The sequence below is a fragment of the Phaethon aethereus genome (assembly GCF_964289735.1).
Source record: "Phaethon aethereus genome assembly, chromosome: 3".
NCBI lineage: Eukaryota > Metazoa > Chordata > Aves > Phaethontiformes > Phaethontidae > Phaethon > Phaethon aethereus.
Window position 1 is genome coordinate 129,978,661 of NC_138576.1, and position 26,060 is coordinate 130,004,720.

The window sequence follows — 26,060 nt, forward strand, 5'->3', positions numbered from 1 at the left end:
TGGTGGCAGACACGTTAAAAATCGATTGCATCTGTCATCGGTTCTTAAATTCATAAAGCAAGGCAGGTTTTTTCAATGGCTGGTTCAGCCTGGTGGTTGTCAGCTGCTTCAGGATGTTGAGAACCATTTTCTGTTGTATTGTGTCCCGTGCACCCCTGAAATTCCTAGCTACGTACCCGACGTAATGAGAAAGTTGCGTGGCTCGTTGAACAGACGTCTCTGTTATCCTTAAGAATTTTCTTCTATACTTTATTTCTGTATAAGCTGTTCTTTATAATTACAGAACTGCAGAAGTCCTTTTCTTTCGGGAGCGTAGCCCATAATATCAGGATACTGCTACTTTTTTCCTAAGCCTTGCGTTAGCTTCTCTCCGGGTGTATGCCCACTCTTCTGCTCATCTTATCAGCTGTGAGGTTCAAGGTCCTTCACGCAGCCAGGGCAGCAGGACTGTGCAACTCCAGGCATTAGCAGAGGCTTGAAGACATCGCCAGAAGTCTTATTCCCACGTTACAGCACTACGTGGCTAATTGTGGCTTGGGAGATGTGGAGCACGTCCCGCTTCTCTTCAGCATTACTCCGCAGCCATCATTGCAAATGACTTTTAAACACCCGTTGAAGAAGACCAGAGGAAGATGGGATGGAGAGCATTTTAAATGGTTAAAGACTTAGCTCCCAGCTGATTTACCAACCCTTTTATATGCAATATTGCTCCCCAGCTGATGGCGAATGAGGATTTTTCCTTTCAGAGTCAAACAGTGCTTCAGTTTAAGAAGCTTCCCCTCCCCTTCGCCCACCCAGGGACCCCTGGCTTCACAGCGGCCCAGATCTTTCCTGTCCTTTTAAGGCAGAATCAAGTTTAGGTGGCAGCACGTTGTTATTCAAATACCGGCTCTGCAGTCCCCGATGCCTCTGCTGGGAGACGCCACAGGCCCCACGCAGAGCGTAGCGCGACCTGCGTGCGGTTCCCTCTTTGTTAGACTTCCGTGCGCCTTAAATTTTAGAAGGCGCTTAAACGCTTTGCCATATAGGGATAATTTGCCATATCGGTCTCTGCAGCTGGAACGCAGCCATCTTTCCGGAGGGATGGTGCTTGGAGAAGGTTGCTCTCACAGTACTTTAAACGGCAGCTTGTGGTGCTGTATTAATGAGTTGCACTCCACTGGTGTCTTTACGAATCGTAAATACACCTGAGGGGAAATAAATACATCCCTGCCAATGCTGAGATTCAGAAACTTTAAAAAGCTTGGTATTCTGCCGGGTGAATCAATGTGACTTTGTCCCCTTCCGTTTCCACCAGCGAAGGAATTGCGGTGCTGCAGTAATAAATGGCAAAGCGGCGTAAACTCACCTGTTCGGTGCTCCAGGCCATTTGATAAGAATGAGTGGACTCTAAATCACAGAGGTTAGAAGCGGATAAAGGGCACTTTGCCATACTTACCTCACCTTGATTCAGCCCTGTGATTTTTTTTTTTAGCCTTAAAATAATGTTAGAAAGCTACCTTGTCTTCTTGTAGAGCTTGGCAAAACTGGTACTCCTTATTTCCCTTGAAAGGAGAAAGATGCCGATGTATATCTTAACTTGAAGGGACATGGTCAGAGTCGTTAGTGACAAAAATGGGATGGGTGCTATTTTTAATCACAAAGGTCAATGCACAGGCTTTCATGTCCCATCACACCAACACATTGCAACCTAAAACAGGCCGTGTCAGATCAGATCACAGTGACTGAGAGCTGTAGCTTGTAACACGCGTAATGTTTTGTGGTCACGTTTTCTTCCAGTAACCAGCGTAACGACTGCGTGGTGCTGGCGGTCACGTAGGAGCTGCTATTTACGGGCTGTAGAGCTGAGGGGAAGCGTTTCACTGGGCTTTGAGGCTCGTTCCCTTTTCCTCCCTTTTCTCTGGTGCGCTGCCATGGATGCCTTTCCCTCGATTTCCGCCTCTCCGCACGCCGTGGGGCTGAAAGCAGGTGCAGGTGCTTCGGAAGGAAGGGAAAGCAGGCTCCTCACCGAGGCCGACAGGGCAGAGCGGCGGCCCAGGCCGTGGGGCTGCAGGTTGCCGTACGCAGCCCCAGCTCCAGCCTCCCAGCGAGGCCCCACGCCGGCACGCCGGGCCGGCCCTCCTGGGCACGCTGCGCCCAGGGCAGGCAACCTGGCCAGCCCTCCGGCTGCAGCGGCCATGCTGGTGGGTCATGGCACACGGGTTGAGCCACCCTGAGGGCCCCCACTCTATGTGTGACAGACAAGACGGGTGGCGAGACCAGCCTCCACGGATGTCACACAAGCATAGAATCTTTGGGTTGGAAGGGACCTTTCAAGGCCATCTAGTCCAACCCCCCTGCAGTGAGCAGGGACATCTGCAACCAGAGCAGGGTGCTCAGAGCCCCGTCCAGCCTGACCTGGGGTGTTTCCAGGGATGGGGCATCTACCACCTCTCTGGGCAACCTGGGCCAGGGTTTCACCACCTGCATTGGGAAAAACGTCTCCCTTGGATCTAGTCTGAGTCTGCCCTCTTGTAGTTTAAAACTGTTAACCCCTTGTCCTATCCCTACAGGCCCTGCTAAACAGTCTGTCCCCCATCTTTCTTACCAGCCCCCTCTCGGCCCTGGCAGCTGCACTAAGGTCTCCCCAGAGCCTTCTCTGCTCCAGGCTGAGCCCCGCCAGCTCTCCCAGCCTGTCCTCCCAGCAGAGCTGTTCCAGCCCTCGGAGCGTTGCTGGGGCCTCCTCTGGCCCTGCTCCAGCAGGTCCGTGTCTCTCCTGTGCCGAGGGCTCCGGAGCTGGACGCAGCCCTGCAGGGGGGTCTCCCCAGAGCGGGGCAGAGGGGCAGAACCCCCTCCCTCGCCCTGCTGGCCACGCGGCTTTGGGGGCAGCCCAGGACACGGTTGGCCGTGTGGGCTGCGAGCACATGTTGCCAGCTCATGCCCAGCTTTTCACCCACCAGGTCCCCCAAGTCCTTCTCCATGGGGCTGCTCTCCATCCCTTCACCCCCAGCCTGTGCTGATTCTGGGGGTTGCCCCGACCCATGTGCAGGACCCTGCACTTGCCTGTGTTGAACCTCATGGGGTTCACACAGACCCATTCCTCGAGCTTGTCCAGGTCCCTCTGGATGGCATCCCGTCCCTCAAGCATGTCAACCGCACCACTCAGCTTGGTGTCATCTGCACAGTTGTTGAGGGTGCCCTCGATCCCACTGTCTATGGCATTGATGAAGGTATTAAAGAGTACTGATTCCAACACAGACCTTTGAGGGACACCACTCATCACTGATCTCCATCTGGACATTGAGCTGTTGACCACTACCCTCTGCATGCAACCATCCAACCAATTCCTCGTCCACCCATCAGATCCATCTCTCTGCAATTTGGAGAGAAGGATGTTGTGGGGGACTGTGTCAAAGGCCTTATAGAAGTCCAGATGACATCCGTAGCTCGATGTCCATCTGAGGTGCAAGGAGACGCGGAGACAGAGGGGTGTTGCCAGTGAGGGAGGGTGGCGGCCTCCGCTGCTCCCAGCAGGGCTGGTGGTGGTGGTGGTGATGGTGGTGGAGTGTGGGCTGGGGAAGGGCCCGGCTGTGGAGCGCTGCAGCCACGTGCTGATCCGGACCCTCCCCAAACCAGGCGTAGGCGGACAAACACCCTTCGCCCCTCTGGCATGGCGTTGTTTCTTCCCCAACACACAGCATCTTACACGCGCTGGAGAGGCACATCTCTTTCCCAAGGAGGCTTGCGCAGCATCGATGCGAAAGCTTCGACATCCGTCCGCATGCGCAAAAACGGCTGCCGTAGCGGTTGAATTTGGCGAGTGTGGTGATCACGTAGATCTGAAGGAAATAATGCCCCGGGCCCGGTGTTTAGCCAGCAAAATTTCACAGCAGCTGCAGATCTGCATGCTGGCGGCCCAGCCGCCACCCGAGGACAGGTCAGGGGAAGGGGCCGCGTCCCTGGAGAGAGCAGCCGTGTGGTGCCGGCGCAGGGGCAGCCCCTTCTCTGACTCGCTTCTGTCTCCCGGTAACCGCTTCTGCTTCCCTGCTGCAGGAGCCCCAGTCAGGCAAGGATGCCGGGGCATTTGGGAAGGGGTACCTGCCTGCCTTCACTAGCTGGGAGAAACGAAGGGCTGAAAAGTTGGAAGGCTGGGCAGGAGGGCAGCCCCAAGACAGATGAGAGCTGAATCCCACTGCCCTGAGCCCCAGGTTGCTCTGCCCGCCCTGTCCCCTGCTCAGGCGATGAGCTGTTTTCAGCTGTGATTCCATGTATAACGTGCTTATTTTTAAACCTTTCCTCCACAGTTTATTTATGACGAAAAAGTTTCCTGGTAAGTATGTCCGGCCGTGAATCCCTTTTCTTTTCATTTTTTCTGGTTATACCACAAAAGCTGCAATGAGTAGGGATCATGGGGAGAGGAGGGGGAAGCTGAAAAGTTCTGCAGGGCGATTCAGGCAGCAGTTTTCTGCCGCGTGGGAAACCTCAGCACAAGGTGGGCTAGAATATCTCGTTTTCTGAGCCAGAGAGAAAAGCCTGGCAGAGCGTCACGCAGGCTTGCCTGCTGCCGCGGCGCAGTCAGTGCCCTCTGCCCGCCCTGCAGCAGCCCGGGCCGTGCCAGGGCTGTCAGCACCTGGGAATGGAAAGGGCCACCCACGCACTCGTAAGTAAGTGTGTTCCAATATTTGGATTTTTAGTAATTTAAAACACAAACACTTCTAAGGCAATATTGAAGAGCGAATGACAGAAAGGAAGAAAGAAGGGGGGGGAGAGGGAGGAGGGAGGGAGGAAGGAAGGAAGGAAGAAGGAAGGAAGGAAAAGTTAATATCCCCCATGAATGTGCTTAAATGTACTGCAATAGGTATGGTAGGCTAGGAGGGCTTCAAACACTGTTAAAAGTGTGCTTTCGGTTATTTTGCTTTCATGGTTTTGTTTTCAGCACCTCTCAGGGCTTGTAGTGCGACAGCGGTAGCTTTGATTTCGCTCACAGCCAGTATTATTTAGATTACAAGCACTAGAGGGAGTCAGGCTTTTTGGGTTGCATATTTTCTTAAACTTGCTCTCACTGGGGGATTTCTGTTTAATTGCAGAGAAGGATTTCTGAAACACTGAGTTTTGCAATGGCTTGTTTTCCTTTGTTGCGTGTTGTTTTTTTAACTAAAATTGACTCGAGGCGCAACTGTATTTGACTGTGCCCTTCAACTAAAATGCATCAATGCAGATGCCGAGTGCTGAACTGCCAGAAGCAGGGAATGAGATATTGATACAGGTAGTGCAATGTCTCAAAATCCTTAAAAAAAGAAAATGGCCCACGAGTTTTGGTATATGGCAGTCCGATAATGGATGATTTCCACAAGGACTAGCAGTTTGCCAAAGGAAACTATGCAGAATAGAGCATTTTGGTCAATGAAGAAGATTACATTAGAAACAAGTTCTAAAAGTCGTATTCTGTTTTGTTTTCATACATATTTCATTAGTTTGACACAGAAACAATGGAGAAAAAAAAACCCTGACACTATCTAATCAGCAGTTTAAACTGCTGCCTGCTGCATTCTCAGTGGTTATGCAGCAGCAGTAGCGGAAGAGCAACTGCCCCTTGTGCAGGTCGTCTCGGCGTGCTCGGTGTGCTTTAGCGTGCTCGGAAAGCCCAGCGACCTGCTTTACGCCCACGCAGGCAGAGCAGGACGACTGCTCCCCTCCCTCTGCCGCAGCCCCCACAGGTATCGTCCTTGCAGAAGTGTTGGTGTTCCTTGGGCGCACAATTTGTTGACGGAACTCCTTGACTGAACTTCTGGGTTTAGTCACTTGTTCTTAGCTGATGGGTTGATTTGGCCAAGTAATACCAGAGCAGAAGTCAAGAAGACAGAGGAGGCATCGCGCATGGGGGTGTGACCCCTTTCTTTTACATAACCCCTTTTTTAGAGGTGTGTTGAGACAGCCCAAAAAGCTCAAGCCTTTCCGCAAGTTTGTGGCGTGACAGATGGGGGAATGGCTGAACTCGAGCTGCTGACTGCCGTGCCCTGCTCTCATGTGTTTTCTGTGTCGCTCTTGTTTGCAGGTGGGAGTCCTTAGTCTTAGTGCTGATGTATGTCATCTACATCGTTATCATGAAGTAAGTCAAATGCGCCCTCGGCTTGTTTAGGTTGTAAGGCTCCCTGCTCCAGTGCTTTTCCAGAGGTTGCAAGGGTCACTGAAGAGAGCCGCAGGCTGCGGGCAGGGCTGCCGCTGCATCCCCCAGCTTGCACGCCAGCAGCACCTCCGAGAGCAGGGGTTTAAGCACCTTGCCCTGTCGTGTACTTCTCTGTAATCTATCCTGGTGAGGCAGGAAGGGGCTGCTTGTCCCCACAGCACAGATCCGAGGATCAGACATCTAAAGGTGGATGATGCTTTATGGATCTCACTCTGTGTGAACTGACCAAGGCTAATGCAGCAATTCTGTGGCAGAGCAGAGACCCGAATCCGTCTCCGAGTCCCACCAAAGCAGCCTCTTCTGACTTCGCTTTAGCATCCCAACTCGAAAATAAACACGCAGGAGATTCCAGTCTACATTTTATGGATGCAAAACTCCACAGCAATTTGTTCTTGCTTGCTTGGAGACCCGTGATGAAACTACAGCACCATCAGCATTGATTTTTCTGAGCATCTGACCTGCGTAACTCCTTTCATGCAAGTTCATGCTAGCAAAGCTAGTCTGTTCTGCTGTTTGGTTCCCCTCCTCCTGTCTTGTTTTTAAAAGCCAGTGGAAAGGAAACCCAGATTTAAACTGGAACATTCAACAAAACCTACCAGCTGCCAAGCACACCAGTGGTCTTGTCTCAGCAAGTAAGAGTAGGGATTTGTTTTGAAATGATGAATAGAGTAAATATTGTGAGAGCAATTCTCAGTGAGAACAGCAAAACACTCAGGCCGGGTTGAAGGGAACACAAGTTAGAATTCATCTCCGTTCTAATAATTAGAAACTTTTTCTTTAACATGGAGGGTAGCTTCACCCTTGCAACAATTAACAGACCAGCAAAATAGTTCTAATGTCTGAATCTAGAATGATTTTTTTTTTTTTCTGAAAGCAATGCTGTAGCGTGAACAGATGTTTCAGATCTGTTTGGCTATGGCAGGGAGGGTTGTCTGCCTGGTTAGGGACCTCGGCCAGGTACTCACAGTGGTCTACCCTTGCCTTTGAGTGTCGTGGCGAGATCCTCAACTGGCGTTCATGTCAGCTCCTGCCTACTCAAAATAAGAAGCAAAGATATTTCCCCCAAAGTTGAAGTGGAACTTAGCACAGGGTCTGGTGTTGCTGTGGGAGGTCTTCACAGGTAAAACACCACTCATGCTTAGGTGTGATTATGTGATAAAAAATAAATTTGGATGATGACAGGTAGTCCTTATTTGCTATTCCGAATATTAATTACACATAATAGATAAGCATACATGTCATTCAAGGTTCATGTCTTGTCTTCTGGGTACAGAGAGATTGCACTGTATGCAGTTCAGTTAGGGCTCTGGCATACTGCGGCTAGGTTTCCTTAAAACCGGAGGGGTTTGCTTCCCTCCCCGAGCGGATCACACAGGATGGGAGTCTAGAGAGGAAGAATGTCAAGAAATCCACATAGAAGGAGCAAAGGTACATCTAGAGTTTGTTTCATTTGTGCAGGTACAACTCAACCATACATCACTGCTTTGAAAGGAAGACAAAAAACTCCGCAAATATGGTGAACGGTTTAGCAAATAACACGGAAATGGACGACAACAGCAACTGCGATGCCACAGTGGTATTACTAAAGAAAGGTAACTGTTCCAGTAAGTCACCCTGCTTGCTTGCATCATTCTGACTGTTTACAGGTTTATCCGCTAGTCGTGCGGTGAGGACTGCGTATGCCTTACCGGCCGTCAAAGCTTTCGCAGCCCCGCTGCCAGGTGGCCCTGGCTCCCCTGTGCCTGGGGGCACAGCGTGGTGACCCCAGCCACCGCGTCCTGGCTGCTGGAGGCAGCTCAGGCCTCCTCTGGGTATCGCTTGCTGCTGGACGAGTGCCTGGCTTGAAAGGATTCCTTCAAGCCTGACTTGCCCAGGGGCTACTAATTTAGACCGTTAGAGCCATGCCACCCTAAGTCCTCCTGTGGGCGCTGTTATTCTGCACTGAAGATGCCCATTTACATCTAGTACCTCCAGTGAAATCTAACTCCGTTCCAAAACGACACAAACCGAGCAGGGAAGAAGGCCCTGCTTATACCAGCATACGCTTTCCCCCGGTGAAGGGAGGGTGGGGGCTCTGTCTTGGTCTAAGTAACGTGCTGTTACTGCGCGCGCTATCTCAAACGTGCACAACTTTTCCATGTAAATGATCTTCAGGTGGATTTCACTTTGGCTGAAATCTGCTCCCGTTTGATTTCAGTCACGATCACGTATAAAAATGATTGTATTTCCTCAGCTTAAAAAAAATGGACCCACTCCATAGCTCAGCAGCAGTAACTCGATGTGTGCATTGCAAGCATGTGCTAAACTGTATTTACAGAGGATAGTTTTTTATTCTTTGCAACAGACAACAAGCATACGCAGTAACTGCTTGGGATTTATATGCACCTATCCTCAGGAGTAGCACTCCCCGCCCCCCCCCCCAGTCACTGGTTTAACTGGAGAAGGAGCTTTAGCTTGTCTAAAGCAGTCCTGGTCTCTGACTACAGATGCGCTGCCCTTTTCTTTTTTCAGCAAAAAGCATTAACAAAATAGGTTTCTCTTTTCCTGCAGACAGTGATAGAACCACGTAGTCTGTATACAGTAAGCAACTGAACATGAAATGTAGGGAGATTTATTTGCTGACATCAAACCCACCGAGTCTGGCAGAGGCCAGCTCCGGCACTACTGCCCTGCTGCTGCGGGAGGGCTTTTGCGAGTGCGCTGCACTCCGCTTTGGGGAAGCGGCTTTTATGGCAACAGCAGGCTGTAGCCCGGGGCTCTCAACAGCCAAACTGTGCTGGCAAGGTGACTACACTCCGTACCAGTAAAGCTAGACTGGTAAAACTCAGTAAGCATAAACTCAGGCCTTAGCCACCTAGGTTTGCCCGGTGGCCTCAGGGTTACACACAAATGAGGCAGTTCTGGTTGTGGGATTTGGTTTAAATCTCCCCAGAACGCGTCTTTGCATGACACTGCGCAGCTGCTGGTGATTTTTTGTTTGGGACACTTGCGGTTACTCAAACTGGCCGAGGAAGGAAGACAAAAGAATTGCTTCATTTTCTGGCAGATTGTTCCTGTGTTTGCTTGGCAGCGGGCCGCCGGAGGCCCAGGCGGGCGAGTGGCGCTGCCGCTGCTGTGCGCACCAGCCAGTAGCATGGGGTGGCAAACAGCACCCATTGCGACAGGTTGCCTGAGGGTTTCAGACACTACCGTTTCTTTTCTGCGGCCTTTTCTGAATAGGGGACCAAAAAGGATCAAACGGAAGGATTTCTGTGTTCGAGGCAGTTCCCCCAAGTGCTATGCAGGAAATGCCAGCGTGGAAAAAGTCAGGAGGAAAAGCCGCCTGGCTGGGGTTTTTGAGGGGGTTTTTTGTTGGTTTTTTTTTATATGGATGACTCCGCTTATCCACCCCAATCCGTGGAAACCTTCTCAGTCAGGAAAAAAAGTGACACTAAGGCCGAGGAGATGCTGTTCTGTAAGGCTAACAGTGATGGCAATAAGTAGTAATGCCGTGAAACGTTTGCCAGCGTTCGGCACTGATTTTAATAAAACAAAGCAGAGAGGTGTCGGGGAAGACCTCGGGTCGCCCTGCTGCGGAGTCCCAGTCCTGGCCCCGAACTCGCAGCTCAAGGTAGCATCCGGGCACAGAAAGGGTGGGCGCTGGCCCTGCGCTCCCCAGCGGGACCGGGCACTGGCACTGTGCCCCAGCTGGAGCGCAGCTCGGGTGCCTACCCCTGCGCGCTTGCTCCTTTGCTCCGGCAGCGCGGGTCGCGCCCCACGGACCGGCATGTGCGCTTGCTGCCAGGTTTGATGGCGCTTCACGGCCACGAGCTGTGAGGCCAGGGTGCAGGAACCTGCTTTTCGTTTGCCTCGGTAGCCTGCAGGAGCACAGAGACAATTTCCTCACCACCGCGTGTGGTTAACGGTGGGCGAGGCCAGTATCCTCACAGAATGGTGGGATTAGTGCGGCTTCACTGCCCTGGTGGAATAGCTGCTGCGCCGGCGGTGATCTGCCTAACGCAGGCCTAGGATGAACTGTGCAGAGCAGGTGTAATTCTCTGTGGCGAGCCTGAGTGGAGATACCATCTTGGCGATTTATTTAAAGACGGAAATGTAGGACGTGTACAGATAGAAATTAAGGACAGAGGAGGCATATTTTGGATGGCGGTAGCTGAAGGAATGGTTCTTACAAAGGACTGCTGGAACCTGTGGGTTTATTCTTCTAAGAGCTACGTAGGGCAGAGAGAGACACTGCTGGAAGAAGACCTCAGTTTCTCTTTGTTCCTTGGCTGCAGGAAATTTCCACCGTAAAGCATCGGTGATCATGGTGGATGAGCTGCTGTCTGCCTACCCACACCAGCTTTCATTTTCCGAGGCTGGGCTCCGAATCATGATAACCAGCCACTTCCCTCCCAAAACACGCCTCTCCATGGCCAGCCGCATGTTAATCAATGAGGTATATCTTTTATCTTCCCCCACATCCCCTTCTCCTTTTGAATTTGCCTTCTCCTGTAGCAGTGTTTGGGTCCAAATGGAACTTTTGTGGGTTTTTTGGATCCTCAATAGCATTTTCCCAGATTTTATCCTTCTGACGCTGACTTTACTAAATCATCCCACTCTATCTGTCCCGGTGAAGATTTTAGCAGAGGAAGTTTCAAGTCGTTATGTGGATGTGTGACCTGTAGCTGCTGCTCACAGGAGGTGCCCGCTGCATTGATCTGACATTAATACCGCTTGCGCGTATTTGATAATATGGTACTGCACCGAGTCTGCACTTAGTCTGGCCCTGGTCTTGGAGTACTCCTGTAGTCAGTTCTGCAGCCAGTTCTCTTGCAAAAGTTGTATGTATGAAACTTATTTAGTCATCTGCCAGCAAGCATCGTGTTATACCTGATCAAAATTCATCCCTTTTGCTTTTAAAGCCAAATTTTTAAAGAACTCTGCACATCTTTCTCTGTTGCTCCCTTTCTCTTTAAAAAATTAAATTTTAAAAAATCTGTCTTTCAGCAAGGATTTGTGCCTGTATTTACAGAGACAAAGGCTGATCAACAGCAGGGCTTACACCAATGGTGAGTCTGAAGTAGCAATCAAAATACCTATCAAGCACGTGGTTGAGAACGGAACAGGCCCCAGCAACTCTGCCGAGCGGGGCGTGAACGGCACGCGGCGGGACGAAGACATGGCTGAGGCTGGGAACGAGACAGAGAATGAGAATGAGGATAACGAGAACAACGAAAACGATGAGGAAGAGGAAGACGATGATGACGATGATGACCATGAAGGGCCATACACACCTTTTGACATACCCAGTAAGAAGCTCCTGCGTTTGTGTTGTTCCAAAAAGCAAAACTCAGTTTGGGTATGCCAGAAAGCATCGCAGATGTGTGTTGAGGTAGAATTGTCTCTGAGAGTTCCCATCAGCCTGCACCTCGCAGCGTAGTTCCTGATCACAGGTAAAAGATGAGAGGAACTGGGAAGCAGCAGGAACTTCTCGGGATGCAGACTCCTGGGCTTGGACGCACCTCTGCTGCAGCTCATGCGTTGGCCTGGCACTGCTGTTGCAGTCAGCGGGGAGAGGCAGCAATCTCCACCCCAAAATCTGGGTCACCCTTTGGAGACACTCGTCTCTCTCTGCTGGCTGCGGAGGAGGCTGAGGTTGGTGGGGCCGCTGGCAAGGTGCCTGAATGCAGGTCAGACGTGTCTGTGTCTAGGCCTTACCTCGGTGGTCAGGTGTAGTGCTAGCGGAGACAAGGCAGTGGTGTGGAGCCGCGTCAGAAGAAAGTCCTGGGCGCCTCTGCTTCCTGACACGGCCACAGTGTCTTCTCACTGTCTCTGGAGGGCTTAGAAAGTCGAAACAGCTACGTGACTTGTGAAAAACCACGTGTGCCTCGGGTTGCTGAGCACTGCGTCTGGGACTTTTTGCTATGTCCCTCTTACCCCAAATGCTCTAGTCCTGGGGTGATCGTAATGTATCCCTGCCCTGCCTGTGACTCACAGTTGCCACAGCTGGCAAGACCTGCTGTGTTGCTGGCAAAGATCTACAAGCCAGAATACTGTAGGGACTGGTCCTGCCCTTTACAGGTGACAGTTTTTGGGAACTCCTGTTCAGATCTCCTCACTCAAACAGCACAGCTGTAGTTCGAGACAGGAAAAAAAAAAAAAACAAGCCTTGAAGAGAGTGATTTAGATGTCCTGTGGACCATGCCACTAGATTCATAGTATGGGAAAGGTTGGCATGGACCTCTGGAGATCACTGGTTCAAGCCCTTGCTCAGAGCAAGTTGCCCAAGACTGCATCCAGTTGAGTTTTGGTTATCTATATAAGGATGGAGATCCCACAGGCTTTTTGGGTACCTGTTCCAGTGTTTGACCACCCTTGTAGTAAGAAAAAAGAGAAAATGCACAGCTTATGGTAACATCTATTCTTAATTTCCCTTCCTGCAAGTTAACTCTTGTACTGTCCTTGTGCGTTCTGTGAAAGGTCTGGCTCCACCTTTTCTGTACCCTCCCATTAGGTGGTTGAGGTCGGATCAGGTCTGATTCTAGAACTTGCTTTTTATGTGGTACCTGTAAGAATTTGAGCCAGGGAGGGTCGCAGGTGCGTTCTGACCCATTACTTAAGAAACTCTCAGGGAGGCACTTCATACTCCTTCCCCGTGTCCCTCTGCCCTCCCATCTCTGCCACCACACTGTGATCTTCTGAACCAGGAACGTCTTGTCATTATCTGTTTGCATAGCGGTTAAGCTGAGGTGTCCCTGGCATCTTGCTTGTTAATACTAACAAAATAACAACATTCTGGACTAAAGCAGACTAGAACTGTGATTGTTTCCCTTTTTTTGTTTTACAGCTGGCAAGATAGAAATCTTGAAGTGGCTCTTCACATGGCCGTTGAGTTTTGTCCTGTACTTCACAGTGCCCAACTGTAACAAACCCCACTTGGAAAAATGGTTCATGGTTACCTTTGCTTCTTCTACCCTCTGGATTGCAGCTTTCTCCTACATGATGGTGTGGATGGTATGTACCAACTAAAGTGGAAACCACAGCCTGGGAGAGGCAAGGAAGTGCTTTTTGTCAGCTTAGAGAAATGTGTAGAAAATTCTACATACCTGAATTTTTAGATGAGAAACCTTAAGTCTGCTTCCATTTCTATTAGACCTGTCCACACTGAGAGAAGAAAATTAGGGGCTGGTCGCCATGGTCTCTGAACTTGATTCAGGGCCGGAATTTCACCCGGATTCTTTAACGTGGGAAAAATTACACTTGTACCAGTTTAACACCTTCTCGTCGTGCGGGACAGTGTAAAGAGGCCCTGATGCTAGTAAGAATCTGGCCTCAATAGCGCTCACTGTTCTTGGAGCAAGCAAGCTTGAGAGACAGAGTTGTGAGTGATAACACTTTGAACTCAGCATGAGCAAAAGCAGGACATTCAGCCAAATTCCTGCACAACTACTCTAGCCACCAGGAGCATAATTCCACCTCATTATCCTAAAGGCAGAAGGGGATAAAAAAAAGGAAGACGAGGAAATCCAAGCATAGTTGGCCTGTTCACAGGGGAGTTCTGTGCACTGGCTGGGTCACCGAGCCTGCTGGCTTGCTGCAGGCCTCCTTACATGATACGTGTAGGTGGAAAGTGTAAGTTGTCTTCGTTAGGACTACAGGAATAGTGCAGCATGGAATGTGTTTCTTTTGGGGCAGTCTGTAGTCTTAAGCGGAATCAGACAATGATGCGGCATTGGCATCAGGGCAGGGTCTAACGAGGGAAGCCTGGCTTTGGGCTGCTGCGCGTGCGACAGAGTGCACAGTCCATGGTCTGTCTTGGTGTGGGACCTGAAGAGCGTGGGGATACCTTGCTAAAGCACCGGCCACTTCCCTGCTGGGAAGGGAGGGGCAACAAAAAAAAATCTTCACTGCCTTCACAATTCATTCTTGTACTAAATGCAGAAATGAACGCCAGGCTTTTCCCTGCCAACTAATCAAAGCAGTTACAGAAGAGGGGGGGTTATTTTCTTTTGTTTTCAATAACCCATGTTACCCTGAACAGGAAATAGAAAATTACTTGTTTTCTTCTGCTTTTCATCTTTGAGGATGAGGTGTTTTTCAAGAAAAAAAAACTATTCCAGCTTTTCATAGCTGAAATACCAGAGCCCACAGGGTCACTGTGCTGCTTCTAACATACGGTTCACATGCTGCAGTGAGTATGCTGCAGAGAGTTCAGGAGAGCAATTAAATGTTGCTAATAGGAAACGGGCACCATTAGATAAAGGCATCCAAAATTTAAAAATATTAATCAACTTGAAGAGCACTAATTTATCACAGACTGTATAGTATAACAAAGGAAAGAGGAAGTTAAAGGTATCTCTTCTCTGCCAATAGGAATTGTCTGCAGTCACTTGGGGATATGTCCCTGCATATAGCTTTTTCATAGTATAATGAACTGTGGGGTTGTTTTAGTGTCTGCTTAGCCATTATTTGTATATGATAATGTCTACAAACTTCAGCCAAGATCAGGAGACCGTTACACAGGGTAGCGGGCCACCGTATAGTCTCTTTTCCAGGTTAGTACCAGGAAACTTGTGGATGAACCGTGTAAAGCAGCTAACCAAAGAGGGTACGTAGCAGGTCAGTGCTGTCCTCTGCCAGGTGATGAGTATACCATAAAAGCTTGTCACTGCTGCTCTGTAAAGAAAGTGTGAGTTTGCCCTGAGCAGTAAACTCTGTCTCACAGCATCTTGCAGAATTGGGCCCAGCTGGTCTCTGATTTTAGTTCTTGTAAACAGCTTGACAGTTTATTTCCTCTGCTTAGGTGACGATCATTGGCTACACACTGGGAATTCCAGATGTGATCATGGGCATAACTTTCTTGGCAGCTGGAACCAGTGTGCCGGACTGCATGGCAAGCCTTATCGTAGCAAGGCAAGGTAAGTTCATCACAGAGATGTCATACTGCTATGGAAGTGTTTCCTTGTGTCCTCTTGAGGTAGCACAGATGTGTCCTGAATGTGAAAACATACAGAGCCCTTTTCCTGAGGCTGAAATTTAAAAGAAGGACAAAGAAAGAAATAAATTATGTTGCTATTGCAAAGCAGCTAACAGGTTTTTAATGACAGTGTTGAACAAGTTCTGGCACCTTTGTCAACTTCAAGCCTTCCCCAAGAGCCACGACTTTTTTCTTAATTTAAATATCAGAATTGTTTAGAACATGGCATAAGGGTCTTTCAGGTCACTTTCCAGCTTTTCTGCACGGGCGTAAGGACTGGAGGATACTACTGTTTTTAAGGAAAACAACTTTTTTTACCCACTTGTGACTCCAGCAACAGGTGTTTTAAGAGAAAAAGGAAGTCAGTACTGCTTTGGGGAGCAAAACCCGTGGCTCTTCATTGAAACAACCAGCTACTTAATAGACTACCCAAAGACCTGATCTAATCAGTCCAGTATAGAAACTCATCTGTCGTGGTTGCGGTAAAGCATCGAAAGCCCTATGGAACATGGCAGGAGAGTGCCAGCAGGGCACAGCCAGTGGCCAGGGTCCCCACAGCAGCGGAGGATTAGTTGAGGGAAGTTCTCAAATGATCCTAGAAGGTGGATTCAGCCCGTTCACAACCCCTGCTGGCCTTGTATGATGGAGAGGGCAAAGGGGAAAGGGAAGGGATGGGATGAGGGGGATCTCCCTTAACTCTTTGCCTTAATCTGTGGAAATTATTTGGATTAGCTCAGATTAATGTATTTCTGTTTAAAAGTTGAAAGACTTTTCTGAGACATGTCTGATTATACATGGTTTCCATTCCTGCAGGTATGGGGGATATGGCTGTGTCCAACTCCATCGGAAGCAATGTTTTTGATATTTTAATTGGCCTAGGCCTCCCGTGGGCTTTGCAGACCCTAGCAGTGAATTATGGATCATACGTAAGTCCTACATTTGTTCACATAATTCTTTTTTATTTGTTTATTTATTTATTTTTAAAAATAAACCCATCTATTTAGGGAAAAAAAAAAAGTCCAAAATTCTGTGGATTGGATTTGAAGAAACAAATAGTTCTGCTCTGTTACGATTTGGGAGAAGTAGCAATTAATTGTCAGTGGACATTCCCCATCCTTTGGAGGACAAGTACTTCCATTTCCTCCATAAAGGCAGCAGTCTGTGCTGAAATAAGCTAACTCAGTAGAGTATACTGTATTTTCAGGCACTTGAATATATTCCAAATAAGGAGAATGATCGTGTTTTTAATAAGCCAGAGCGGATAAACACATAGGTGGAAAGTAGAGTATAGAACAGACCTGTAGGGCTTTTTTTGAGAAAAACTCTAGCGTTACTAAACTGTTAAGACACTGGGAAGGTGAAGGAAGCTGTTAAATAACTGGGTATTTCAGAATGTGACCATCATCAGGAAACACTGCAGAACTTTCCTCCTTAACAAAAACTACCCAACACCAATGAAACTGTCCTCTACTTCCCAAGCGAAAAAAGAGCCACCCCCCTACTCCCAAAGCTGTCACAAGCTCCCTTCTGAGAAGGGAGAGCAGGAGATGCCACGAAGTCCTAGAGGGAAGTTGCTGTTGCTATTGCTGTTAGCTGGACAACACTCACACAGCACTCTAGGACAGAAGGAGGTTTCTAGATTACAGTCACTGAGTGAATGCAAAGTTAAAAAACTGGAGAATCACAGAATTGTTGAGGTTGGCAGGTACCTCTGGAGATCGTCTAGTCCCCAACCCTCTGCTCAAAGCAGGGTCAGCTAGATCAAGATGCTTAGGACATGTCCAGCTGGGTTTTGAATACCTCCAAGTGTGGAGACTGCACAGGCACTCTCAGCCACCTGTTCTGGTGTTTGACCACTCTCACAGTAAAAAAGCATTCTTGTATTTAAAGGGAATTTCTGTATTTAAAGTTGTATGTGTTGCCTCTTGTCCTTTCAATGGATACCACTCAGAAGTCTGGCTGCACTCCTCTATCCTCTCCCATCAGGTATCTATACACATCAGTAAGATCCCCCTGAATGTTCTCTTCTTCAGGCTGAACAGTCCCAGCTCTTTCAACCTCTCTTTGTATGTCAGATGCTGCAGTCTCTTCAGTCATCTTTGTGGACCTTCAGTGGGCTCACCCCAGGAAGCCCACATCTTCCTTGTATTGAAGAGCCCAGAACTGAGCGAAGCACTCGAGATGTGTCTCACCAGTGCTGTCTACTCAGCGTAGATCATCTCCCTCTTCCTGCTGGCAACGCTTCTCCTAATACAGCCCAGAATGCTGGTGGTGCTCCATGCCACAAGGGTGCATTGCAGACTTCAGCTTGCTGTCCACCAGGATCAACAGGTCTTTGTCTGCCAAGCTGCTTTCCAGCTGGTCAGCCCCAGCATGTACTGATGCATGGGGTTATTCCTTCCCGGATGCAGGACTTAATTTCCCTTTGTTGATGTTCGCGAGTTTCCTGCCTGCGCATTTCTCCAGCCTGTCCAGGTCCCTCTGGATGGCAGCACAACCCTCTGGTGCATCAGTCACCGCTCCCAGTTTTGTATCAGCTGCAAACTTGCTGAGGGTGCTGTCTGCCCCATCATCCAGTTGATTAATAAAGTTGTTAAGCAGTATTGACCCCTGGGGTAAACCACTAGTGACTGGCCTCCAGCTGGACTTCGAGCGCAGTAGTTCAGCCAGAAGTCGACTCCACTGTCCACTTACGTAGTCTGTTCTTCCTCTGTTTTTCTATAAGGATATTTGAGAGACGGTGTCAAAAGCCTTGCTAAAGTCAACATGAACATCTGTTGCTCTCCCCTCATCCCACAAGTCCACCTCATCACTGAAGGCTATCAGGCTGGGTAAACATGATTTCCTCTTCGTAAATCTATATGCCTACTTGCAATCGCCTTCATGTCCTTCATATGCTTAGAAGTGGTTCCCAGGATTATTTGCTCCATCACCTTACCAGGGAGCAAGGTCAGGCTGACCAGCCTGTAGTTCCTTGGAGCTTCCCTCTTCCTGAACATAGGGGTGACAAAAGGAAGCAATGCTCTAAGAATAAAATCCCTTCCTTTAATGAGCAGCTTATCTGTAGCTCATCTATATTTTTGCACAAAAGGTTGAAAACAAGTAGCTGAACAGAAGCAGCCGGCTTTCATGGAGGCATAACAATGTCACGACTGTTTTGCACACCCAGAGTGTTCAGTGTTGTACAGTGCGATCACGTGGTTAGAAAAGGCAGTCTTGGAAACAGCCCCGCAATTAGCAAAGAGAGTTTCCTCAGTTTCCACTTGCACTTCCTGGATTTCTCTCCAAATCCTTGGACAACTGGACTTTAAAACAAAACAAGCCCCTCCCTCCACCCCCGCGCCCCCCATTATTAGTGGTTAATTATTTAAGTATTACTGAGTTGCCGGAAGAGGCTAGCGTTGGCTGCGTCAGGCGCAGGCTGGTGACAGCATTGGGAGCTGCAGGGCGCTGTTTGCTGTGCAGGGCGCCCTGCGGAGGTGCCTGGCGCCAGGGTCGGCAGGGGCAGAAGACGAGGAGCTCCGGCTCCCCGAGGTCGGTGGGGATGAGCCTTGGGCTGCTCGCACCAGCACGGCCTGCTCGCTGCGGGGGGTTACGGGCTCAGGCCGCCCTGCTTGTCCACCGAATGTGACCGTCAGTCAGGAGCACTAGGTAATTTCTGAGCCACTAGTCACGATTTAAAGTACTGCTCTTTTGGTGTTTGGCAGGATCCAAATTTGGTTTTGTAACATCTCCTCCAAAAGAGGAACTCCTCAAGGCCGTCGTGATGCCCCTGTCTTGTGTACAGAGCGAAGGGGAGATCTGTAAAAGACGAGAAGAGCGTACTTGATCATGATTACTCTGGTATAGCCATCTAAAACCATGATTGCCTCCCCAGAATGTTTAATATGGGAGGGCTGCGGCAAAGTTAAGCTTTTGCTGAAAGCACAGAGTAAATGCATTTTAATAAAGAAGCTGTTAAGGCAGCAGTAGCTTTTGTGGAAGCCAAAAAAGGTAGACTGTTAAGCTTCAATGCAGAAGAGCCTCCTAGAAGCACCCCCCAGCTTTGTTTTTCTGGAAGTCCCACCACTCAGGACATTCTCCAGGGTATGGTATTTCTCTAATACCATACTCTGTAAAATCCCTATGTATCTCTTGTTCCAGGCTGCCTGACTCAGAATCCCCTGTGGCCAGATTTTGCTCCCTGTTAATGCTGGTGTAAAGAGTTCTGGCGTGTTACCATGCAGAAGTGGAGAAGAGGATCTGCTCCCCTTTTCTTTCTCTTTGTCTGCCACTGTGCTGTGGCGTGCGCGTGCGTGCGGCAGCGTGGTCGTCTCTGGTTGTGCGCATTCTGAACTTTCGCATCCGCGTGCGGTGAAGTGGCTTCACACGCTAACCAGCCAAGCAACTGCTCCCGACCAGAAGGAGATTTACGGGGTTCCATTCTGAGTATGAAGAGCGGTCTCACTGCTAATGGTGCTTTCAGCTGCTGTAGCACCCTTTGTGGGATGAGCTCGTGTTTGAGCCTCATTTAACTTCCCTGAGGGCAGATGCGTGTCTCAGAGCCCGTTTTACAGATGGTGCATTTTGATTTGAGGTAAGCAGAGAGCTTTGGATGAGATGCAGCCTGCCAGCTTGTGGCTGGTTGTGAGACATCGATGCTGAAAGCCTTGTCCCGCAAGGTCCCGGCTGCTGCCTCGTTTTGTTATACGCCTGGCGGCAACCACAAGAAGCCCCATGCAGAATCAGGCCTTCTTGTGTGAACAAGTTCAGTCTATGAGATCGTGCCTGAGGGGGAAAAATACAGCTTGTGATCTAACAGATAAGACAGGAAAAGAGCAAGAGGGGACCTGTCAAAGAGAGACTAATGGACTTGCTGGAGGTCACACAGTAGGTAAATGGCAGAACTGGAAATAGACTGTGAATCTCAAGACACATCCTGGTGCTAGGTCGCTAAATCGCAATCATTTTGATTAAGTGGCTCTCCCCATTCTGACTGCTCCTTTCCCAGGCCTATTGTTGATGGATGTTTCAGCTTATTATTTATTTTATTTTTCATTTCTTGTTACAAGAAAGTAATAGAAAACCATCTTTTGCTTCTCAGGCTGTATCTTGGAAGCATCTGTCACCTCTTTTAGAGAAGGAAGTTCCCTTTCTTCTGTTTTCCTACTTTAAATGAAACATTTTCCTGTAGGATGTGGATACACTGCAGGTGGAGACTGCAGGGCAGTCGCAGCCCCAGCCTGAACGGGGGGGGCTGCACCCACATGGTGTGATGTAGGAAGCTGGCAGACCGGGCAGCGCTTCGCAAAACCACTGTATGCTCCAAGGCACCGGTCTCTGATACCAGTCGCTCTGCCTCGCCTGTGTGCGTCTGTTACCACAAACCAGGTCTGTCTCCGTGTGATCATCAGTGTGCAATACTGGATTTTTATTCTCTTCCTTCCAGTGCTGACCGGAGTCAGCGCAAACCCAAGCCAGAGAATGCTCCGTCTCATGCTTCCCCCGGAAAATGTTAGTGTTGGTGCAGAGAAGAAAAGGTTCTCCTCCGCCCTCACCCTTTGCCTCCAACTCAGTTGTCAGTCCCACAGTTCTTGGTTTGGCCCAGGCCACTGATGCTTTTCCCATCAAAAGACAGATCTTGTCAACGTCAAACAGCTTCCACATCAGATCCCTTCTGTTTCTACAATGTCTAGTCTCTAACCCAACTACATTATTTTAAGAGTCCTTGTTATTTCTGGACATCCATTAATGTCCAGGCACTAACTCTGCCTTCCTCTGTGATTCCCACAGAGCTTCCATCTTCACTACTCAGAGGTCATTTGGCCACCCTCTTGCTGCAGCTCTGGCCTTCTGTTATCAACCATAGCTAATCTAGCATGCCAGCAGGGCTTTCGGAGAAAAAGCAGCATCCCTCTGGACCTAGAGAGACCTTTGGAAGACTTCACTTTCTCATCTCTTCCAGCTCTGAGTCCTGGACATGTTGCTGACTCTGTAATCCTGTAAGCATCCTTCCCCAGTGGCCCTGGCAAATCTGCAGTGGAAAGACACTTGCTCCGTGTCTTCCATCCAATTGCTTCCCTCTGGAATCTTTTTTTGGATGTGAAACTGTAAGCCAGACATCATCCAAGAGTACTGTAGAGAACAGGAATTTTCTAAGGATAAACAGCCTAAGGATAAACAGCCAGATTCATTTGTCCACGTTAGCATTTGGGAGTACACTCGTATGTCTATCCATCGCTCCTCTGCCTGATAACTTCAGCCAGTTTCAACAAAATTTGACAGTAAGTTAAAAGTCTTAGAGACATTACATTCCTTTCATCAAACAGGCAGCTAGAGAGAGAAGGAATAGCACCAGCACAAGCCTTGTTAGACGTCAGAGAATCCAGAGGGAAGCGGACACTCGAGAAACACTCATCGAGATGGCAAGCGTCACTGCTTTGCTACTTCGCTGAGCAGTTTGCTGTTCACTGGTTTAACTCCAAGGCACTAGGATGAACCGTGGGCCATCGGGACAAAGCTGACCTTCCATCTCCTCACAGCCAACACTTGCCTGTCTGTTCCCTGCCCCATTCTGGCCCAGGCGTCTGCATATAGACCACCTTAAATCCTCGGAGGGAAGAGGAAGGATAGATTCAACGGATCTGTCAGTCATCGGGGCAGACATTAAGGTCGAGGTGTTGGTGACTCTGATTGTCTGCAGGGGTCCCTGCTTCCCACTGCATCACCCTTCACTTCTCTAGATGTTATTCCTCCTCCTGCTCTGGGGTGCCAGGGTCCTTCCAGCTGCCACACTAGCATCTGCAGTGTGGTGTGCTGGTATCACTCCGGCAGCAGGATGCAGCTTGGCAGGTATTAATGGATTAATTTATTGGCTGATCCCAAAAACCTATGGATGGGCAAAGCAGCAGGTGCACGCTGAAGCTGCTAACTAGCTGAAGTCCTTCCAGTCCCACTAGTCCAAACTGGAGTGGTTTGCATGCATTGAGTGCATTTGCTCCCTGGATTTATGAGAGGGAGACTGGGATGATTATACTGTAGTAAAAGTGTCTGGTCCCTTCCAAAGCTCCTAACAAAACAGGAATTCTCTCCAACCTCATCCCCTGTATTTCTTGCTTAATACCTTGAGGGGCTATGTGCAGCACTCCATGTTGTGTAGTGCAGGGGGTGTACCCTCTGCAAAGTGAATTCTGTGATACAGAGCAAACCAGGGGTGCTTTCCTAGGAGTCTCAAAAAAGGTCCAAGAAGGAAATTCCATTGAACCATGAGGAATGCAGCACATGTCTGAAGTTCCAGGTTCTTGAGACCGCTGTCTCATGGCAAGACCTGGGGAATGCAGTATTTACACAGGATTTCCATCGCCAGGCAGGGACACTGCAGGAAAAGGATCCCCAAACAGACAGCCTGCAGCTTTTTCAGCCAAGGGACTGGAAACATAGCAGAGTCCTTCTAATATTCCTGAATGAGGTAATTTCTCTCATATTTGGACCCTGGCGCAAAACCCGTTTGGGTTTTGGCAATAGCTCCTTGTTTTCCCTTCAGCAACTGCCAGAAGAGAATTGAAGAATGGAATCACGTTTTTTTTATTTCCATTGTTTTTCCTCTGCTGTTTAGCTTCAGCCTCAGTTCCTTATTGCCTGCAGGTGCTGCATGGGAATAGCTGGAGCTGGTGGCAGCGTCTTTGTATTTGCTACACAAGGAGCAGGGAGGTAGCCTCCATTCAAATTCAGACAGAGTAGATTTTGCACTTGCAAACCTTTCATGTCTCATGTCTGATCAGTCAAAACAGAGCGTTCTTCTGGCTTGCTTTAGCCGCTAGATACAAGCCAAACCCCAAAGGAGAGTTTGGGAGTGCTGATTTTTCCTCCGTGCAGTATGAGGGAGTGCTTCATCTGCAGACAGTTCTCTCCTGGGGAAGAAGCATTTCCTATTCTTAAATGAACACAGAACTGAGCTTTTCCTTCTATAATTAAGATGACTCCAGCTGAGGCCCTTTTTCTGCTCTTTGCTAAAAACTGAAATTATCACCTCCCTTACTGACCCTGGAAACACCTCATACCACCAGTGCAGGGTTTACTGGAGAACATCTCTCCAAATCCTCAGGCTTCAGCCCCAACAAATGCTTGGCAGTGAGTTTCACCTAGCTCCAAGGAGACCTTTCTTCGTTAGAGTGAGAATATTCAGCATCCCTCAAAGACTAGACTACCGTTGCATTTTGGACCTGAACAAACACAGACGGCTTTCGTTCTCTTCTCAGAGCGGGCTATAAAATCTGCAAGAATCTCAAAGCACTGTATCACTCCACGAAACTTTACAGTAAGAGGTATCTGGGCAACAGGCTTGAAGAGGAGTAATATCGACTATGAGGGAGGTCTCTTACCAGTGTAAATCACCTTGCTGCAGGGCTGCCTTAAATAACCTGCAGGCGCTGGGCACGGTGCCTGAACGTATGCCATTCTCCACACGTGCAGAAGTCGAGGAGGTCAGACTTACTGCGTGTGCCAGATAGGCAATGCGTCGTCCGCAGCCAGGCTCCCCGCGCACACCGTGCAGAGCCGCTCCGTGCATAAGCAGCACGCCGAATTAATTGCACTATTTGTGTGCACGTAGAGGAACTCCCCAGCTCGTATACCGCAAGCCCAGTGCAGCCGGAGCTACAGCCAGCACCCGCCCGTGTAATCTATCTCCTGGCCATCCCAGGGCAAATCTGCTCCAACTGTCGTCCTTGGAACTGTTGTTCCAACTGTCTTTCTGTTGGTTTTCGTTCACTTGTCATTGTTTTACAGCCCTTCTCGCCTGTCGTCTGTGTCCTCTTCTGTCCCTTTTCTGCCTGCTCCACAGCATGGCAGGGGAATGCCACGCATGCATCACCTCCTGAGCCACGGTGGAAACAGCTGGAATTCTGCACAGCTTTAATAGCACTTTGAGCTCACCGACAAGGTTTTTTACCCAAAGAGTAAATTTGGGTAAATTTTCATCCAGAAAGGCCAGCTGTGATACGTATCCAGTTCAGCCAAATGAGCTTCCTGACACAGTGCATTCCACAGCTAGCATTTGCTTACCCCAGGAAACCACCCTTTGCTATGTACATGGAAGGGGTTTAATCCTGCTGTCCCATGGCAGAGTGAGGTATTGGGTGACGACCCTAATAAATGGTCTGATTTTTTTCGGAGCAAAAAATACTGGACAGTGAAAACTGCATTGGAAAACACCCTTTCACTGCTCCCAGGAAATCCTTTCTTTCTGTGGGAATAGTCAAGCCTCGTAAAGGAACATTCTTGTTATTTAGCTTAATTAGCAGCTAACTGCTTTGCTCAGCAGTGGGAGCTGGGCTAGATCCCAGGCCAGGAGCATTGCTAGTTAAGCCCAGGAGCGTTGCTAGTTAAGCCCGAGTTGAGAACTGTTAACCCGGAGTGCAACTCAACTGTTCCGGTGCAATACCACCGCAAGGGAAAACTGGCGCTCATGCTGCTGAAGGGGTTGCCACGTTTGCTTTGCCCGCGTGCGATCGGCGTGACGTAGGTTACTGTTACATTCGTAAAGCTGTCATAAATAATTAGCGTACACTTCCTAATTTTGAATAATCCTTAATAGGAACTTTTATTCCCCTGAATGACCTCCAAAGAGGAGCCTTGCAGGTTGCAGCCCCAAACACCTCTCGTTGGAAGCACTGTCCTCAGCAAATTAGACACAGAGGCCTTTGGAATGGTCTTTCCAAATGTCTGCTGGTTTTATGGAGGCTAATGATGTAACTGAGAAGCAGCGTCTGCACTTCAGGTTGAATTCAGACATTTTCCGTGCTAAAATGATTCCAGCTGCTTCATTTGCTTCCTTTTCCTGTAGATTCCTTTCCGATTGATGTATTTCATGCTGACAGTTTTTACAGATTTTGGCACTAGTCAAGCAGAATTCCTGACCTAAATCCAGACAGGAATTTATTGTAAAACAGTATCTGTCTTTTCTAGCCAGCTGCTGCTCATTTGGGGCAGCAGGGAGGGTGGCTTTAAATTTGTATTTCAGTTACACAAAGTTAGTTTAGGGGTTTTTTGCATTTTAGAATAACCGAAGTGGAAATCCAGGTTAGCTGTCATGTATGGACTATTCAGATTAGTGGAAGCAGGAGAAGAGGAGTGGATGCATGGGAGTGAATGGAGCACCGTGGGCCCGGCCGCCGCTACAGGGAGCAGTGATGTGTGCTCGTCCTGGCTCCTTAGCGTAACGGGAAATAAGCTGTAGGGTATCGAAGAAAAAGGTCCTCTGGGTCAGAACCTGACGTTGTGTCTCATCCCGAGAGCAGCTCTCGTTTCGGCAAAACTTTGAGGTTTGCTTGGGACTGGTAATAGAAGCCGCAGTGGCCTTGGAGACTTCTTCCATAGCTGCAAGAACACGCTTCCTCCTGTGCACCGCTTACTTACAGCCTGCAGCTTACGTTAGTGGTGGGATCATTACATTTTTCACCTTTGGCTATGCAGACAGTTGCAAAATCGTCCTTCACACTCTGAAGCAATCCAAATCCTTCATTTCTTTGGACAGTCTAGTGAGAATATTGTGTTTTACATGTAATGGGCATAGGAATATAAAGGTCCCGCTGTACATACACACTCTTAGAGCTTATGTCTTAAAGAAATCCTGTAATGCCTTTAAGAACAGACGATCATCATGGCTATAGCCTTTTTTATGATGGCAAAAATCAGTAAAGAAGGAGAATATGCCATTTGTGTAGGCCAGTATTTTAACATACATGAAGATGACAACAAATCTCAGGCAGCAATAGAGCTCTGCAAATTGGTGGGACGCTTGTGAGTACAAATGCCGTAACAATTCCAGCGTATAGTAGCTGTGCAAGACCTATTCATCCTCATCACAGTTTATTAGAAGTACAGCAACGTGTAGTCATGTTGCATCTTGAGCATGTACGGAGGAAGAGAGAAATCCTTCCAGGACTGTCTTTTTGCAAC

General features: G+C 48.8%; 1 protein-coding gene across 1 annotated transcript in view; it reads left to right on the top strand.

Annotated features, from left to right (window-relative positions):
* The window catches only part of SLC24A3 (solute carrier family 24 member 3), a gene marked incomplete at both ends in the record, with an annotated part of 173,112 nt that overhangs the window by 143,790 nt on the left and 3,262 nt on the right, over positions 1 to 26,060 (top strand). Inside the window, 8 exons of the mRNA XM_081997959.1 lie at positions 4,284 to 4,309; positions 6,035 to 6,088; positions 7,625 to 7,770; positions 10,441 to 10,601; positions 11,178 to 11,454; positions 12,993 to 13,159; positions 14,949 to 15,063; positions 15,936 to 16,048. Of these exons, the coding sequence (XP_081854085.1) occupies positions 4,284 to 4,309; positions 6,035 to 6,088; positions 7,625 to 7,770; positions 10,441 to 10,601; positions 11,178 to 11,454; positions 12,993 to 13,159; positions 14,949 to 15,063; positions 15,936 to 16,048 (1,059 nt within the window). The remainder of the gene's footprint in view (positions 1 to 4,283; positions 4,310 to 6,034; positions 6,089 to 7,624; positions 7,771 to 10,440; positions 10,602 to 11,177; positions 11,455 to 12,992; positions 13,160 to 14,948; positions 15,064 to 15,935; positions 16,049 to 26,060) is intronic.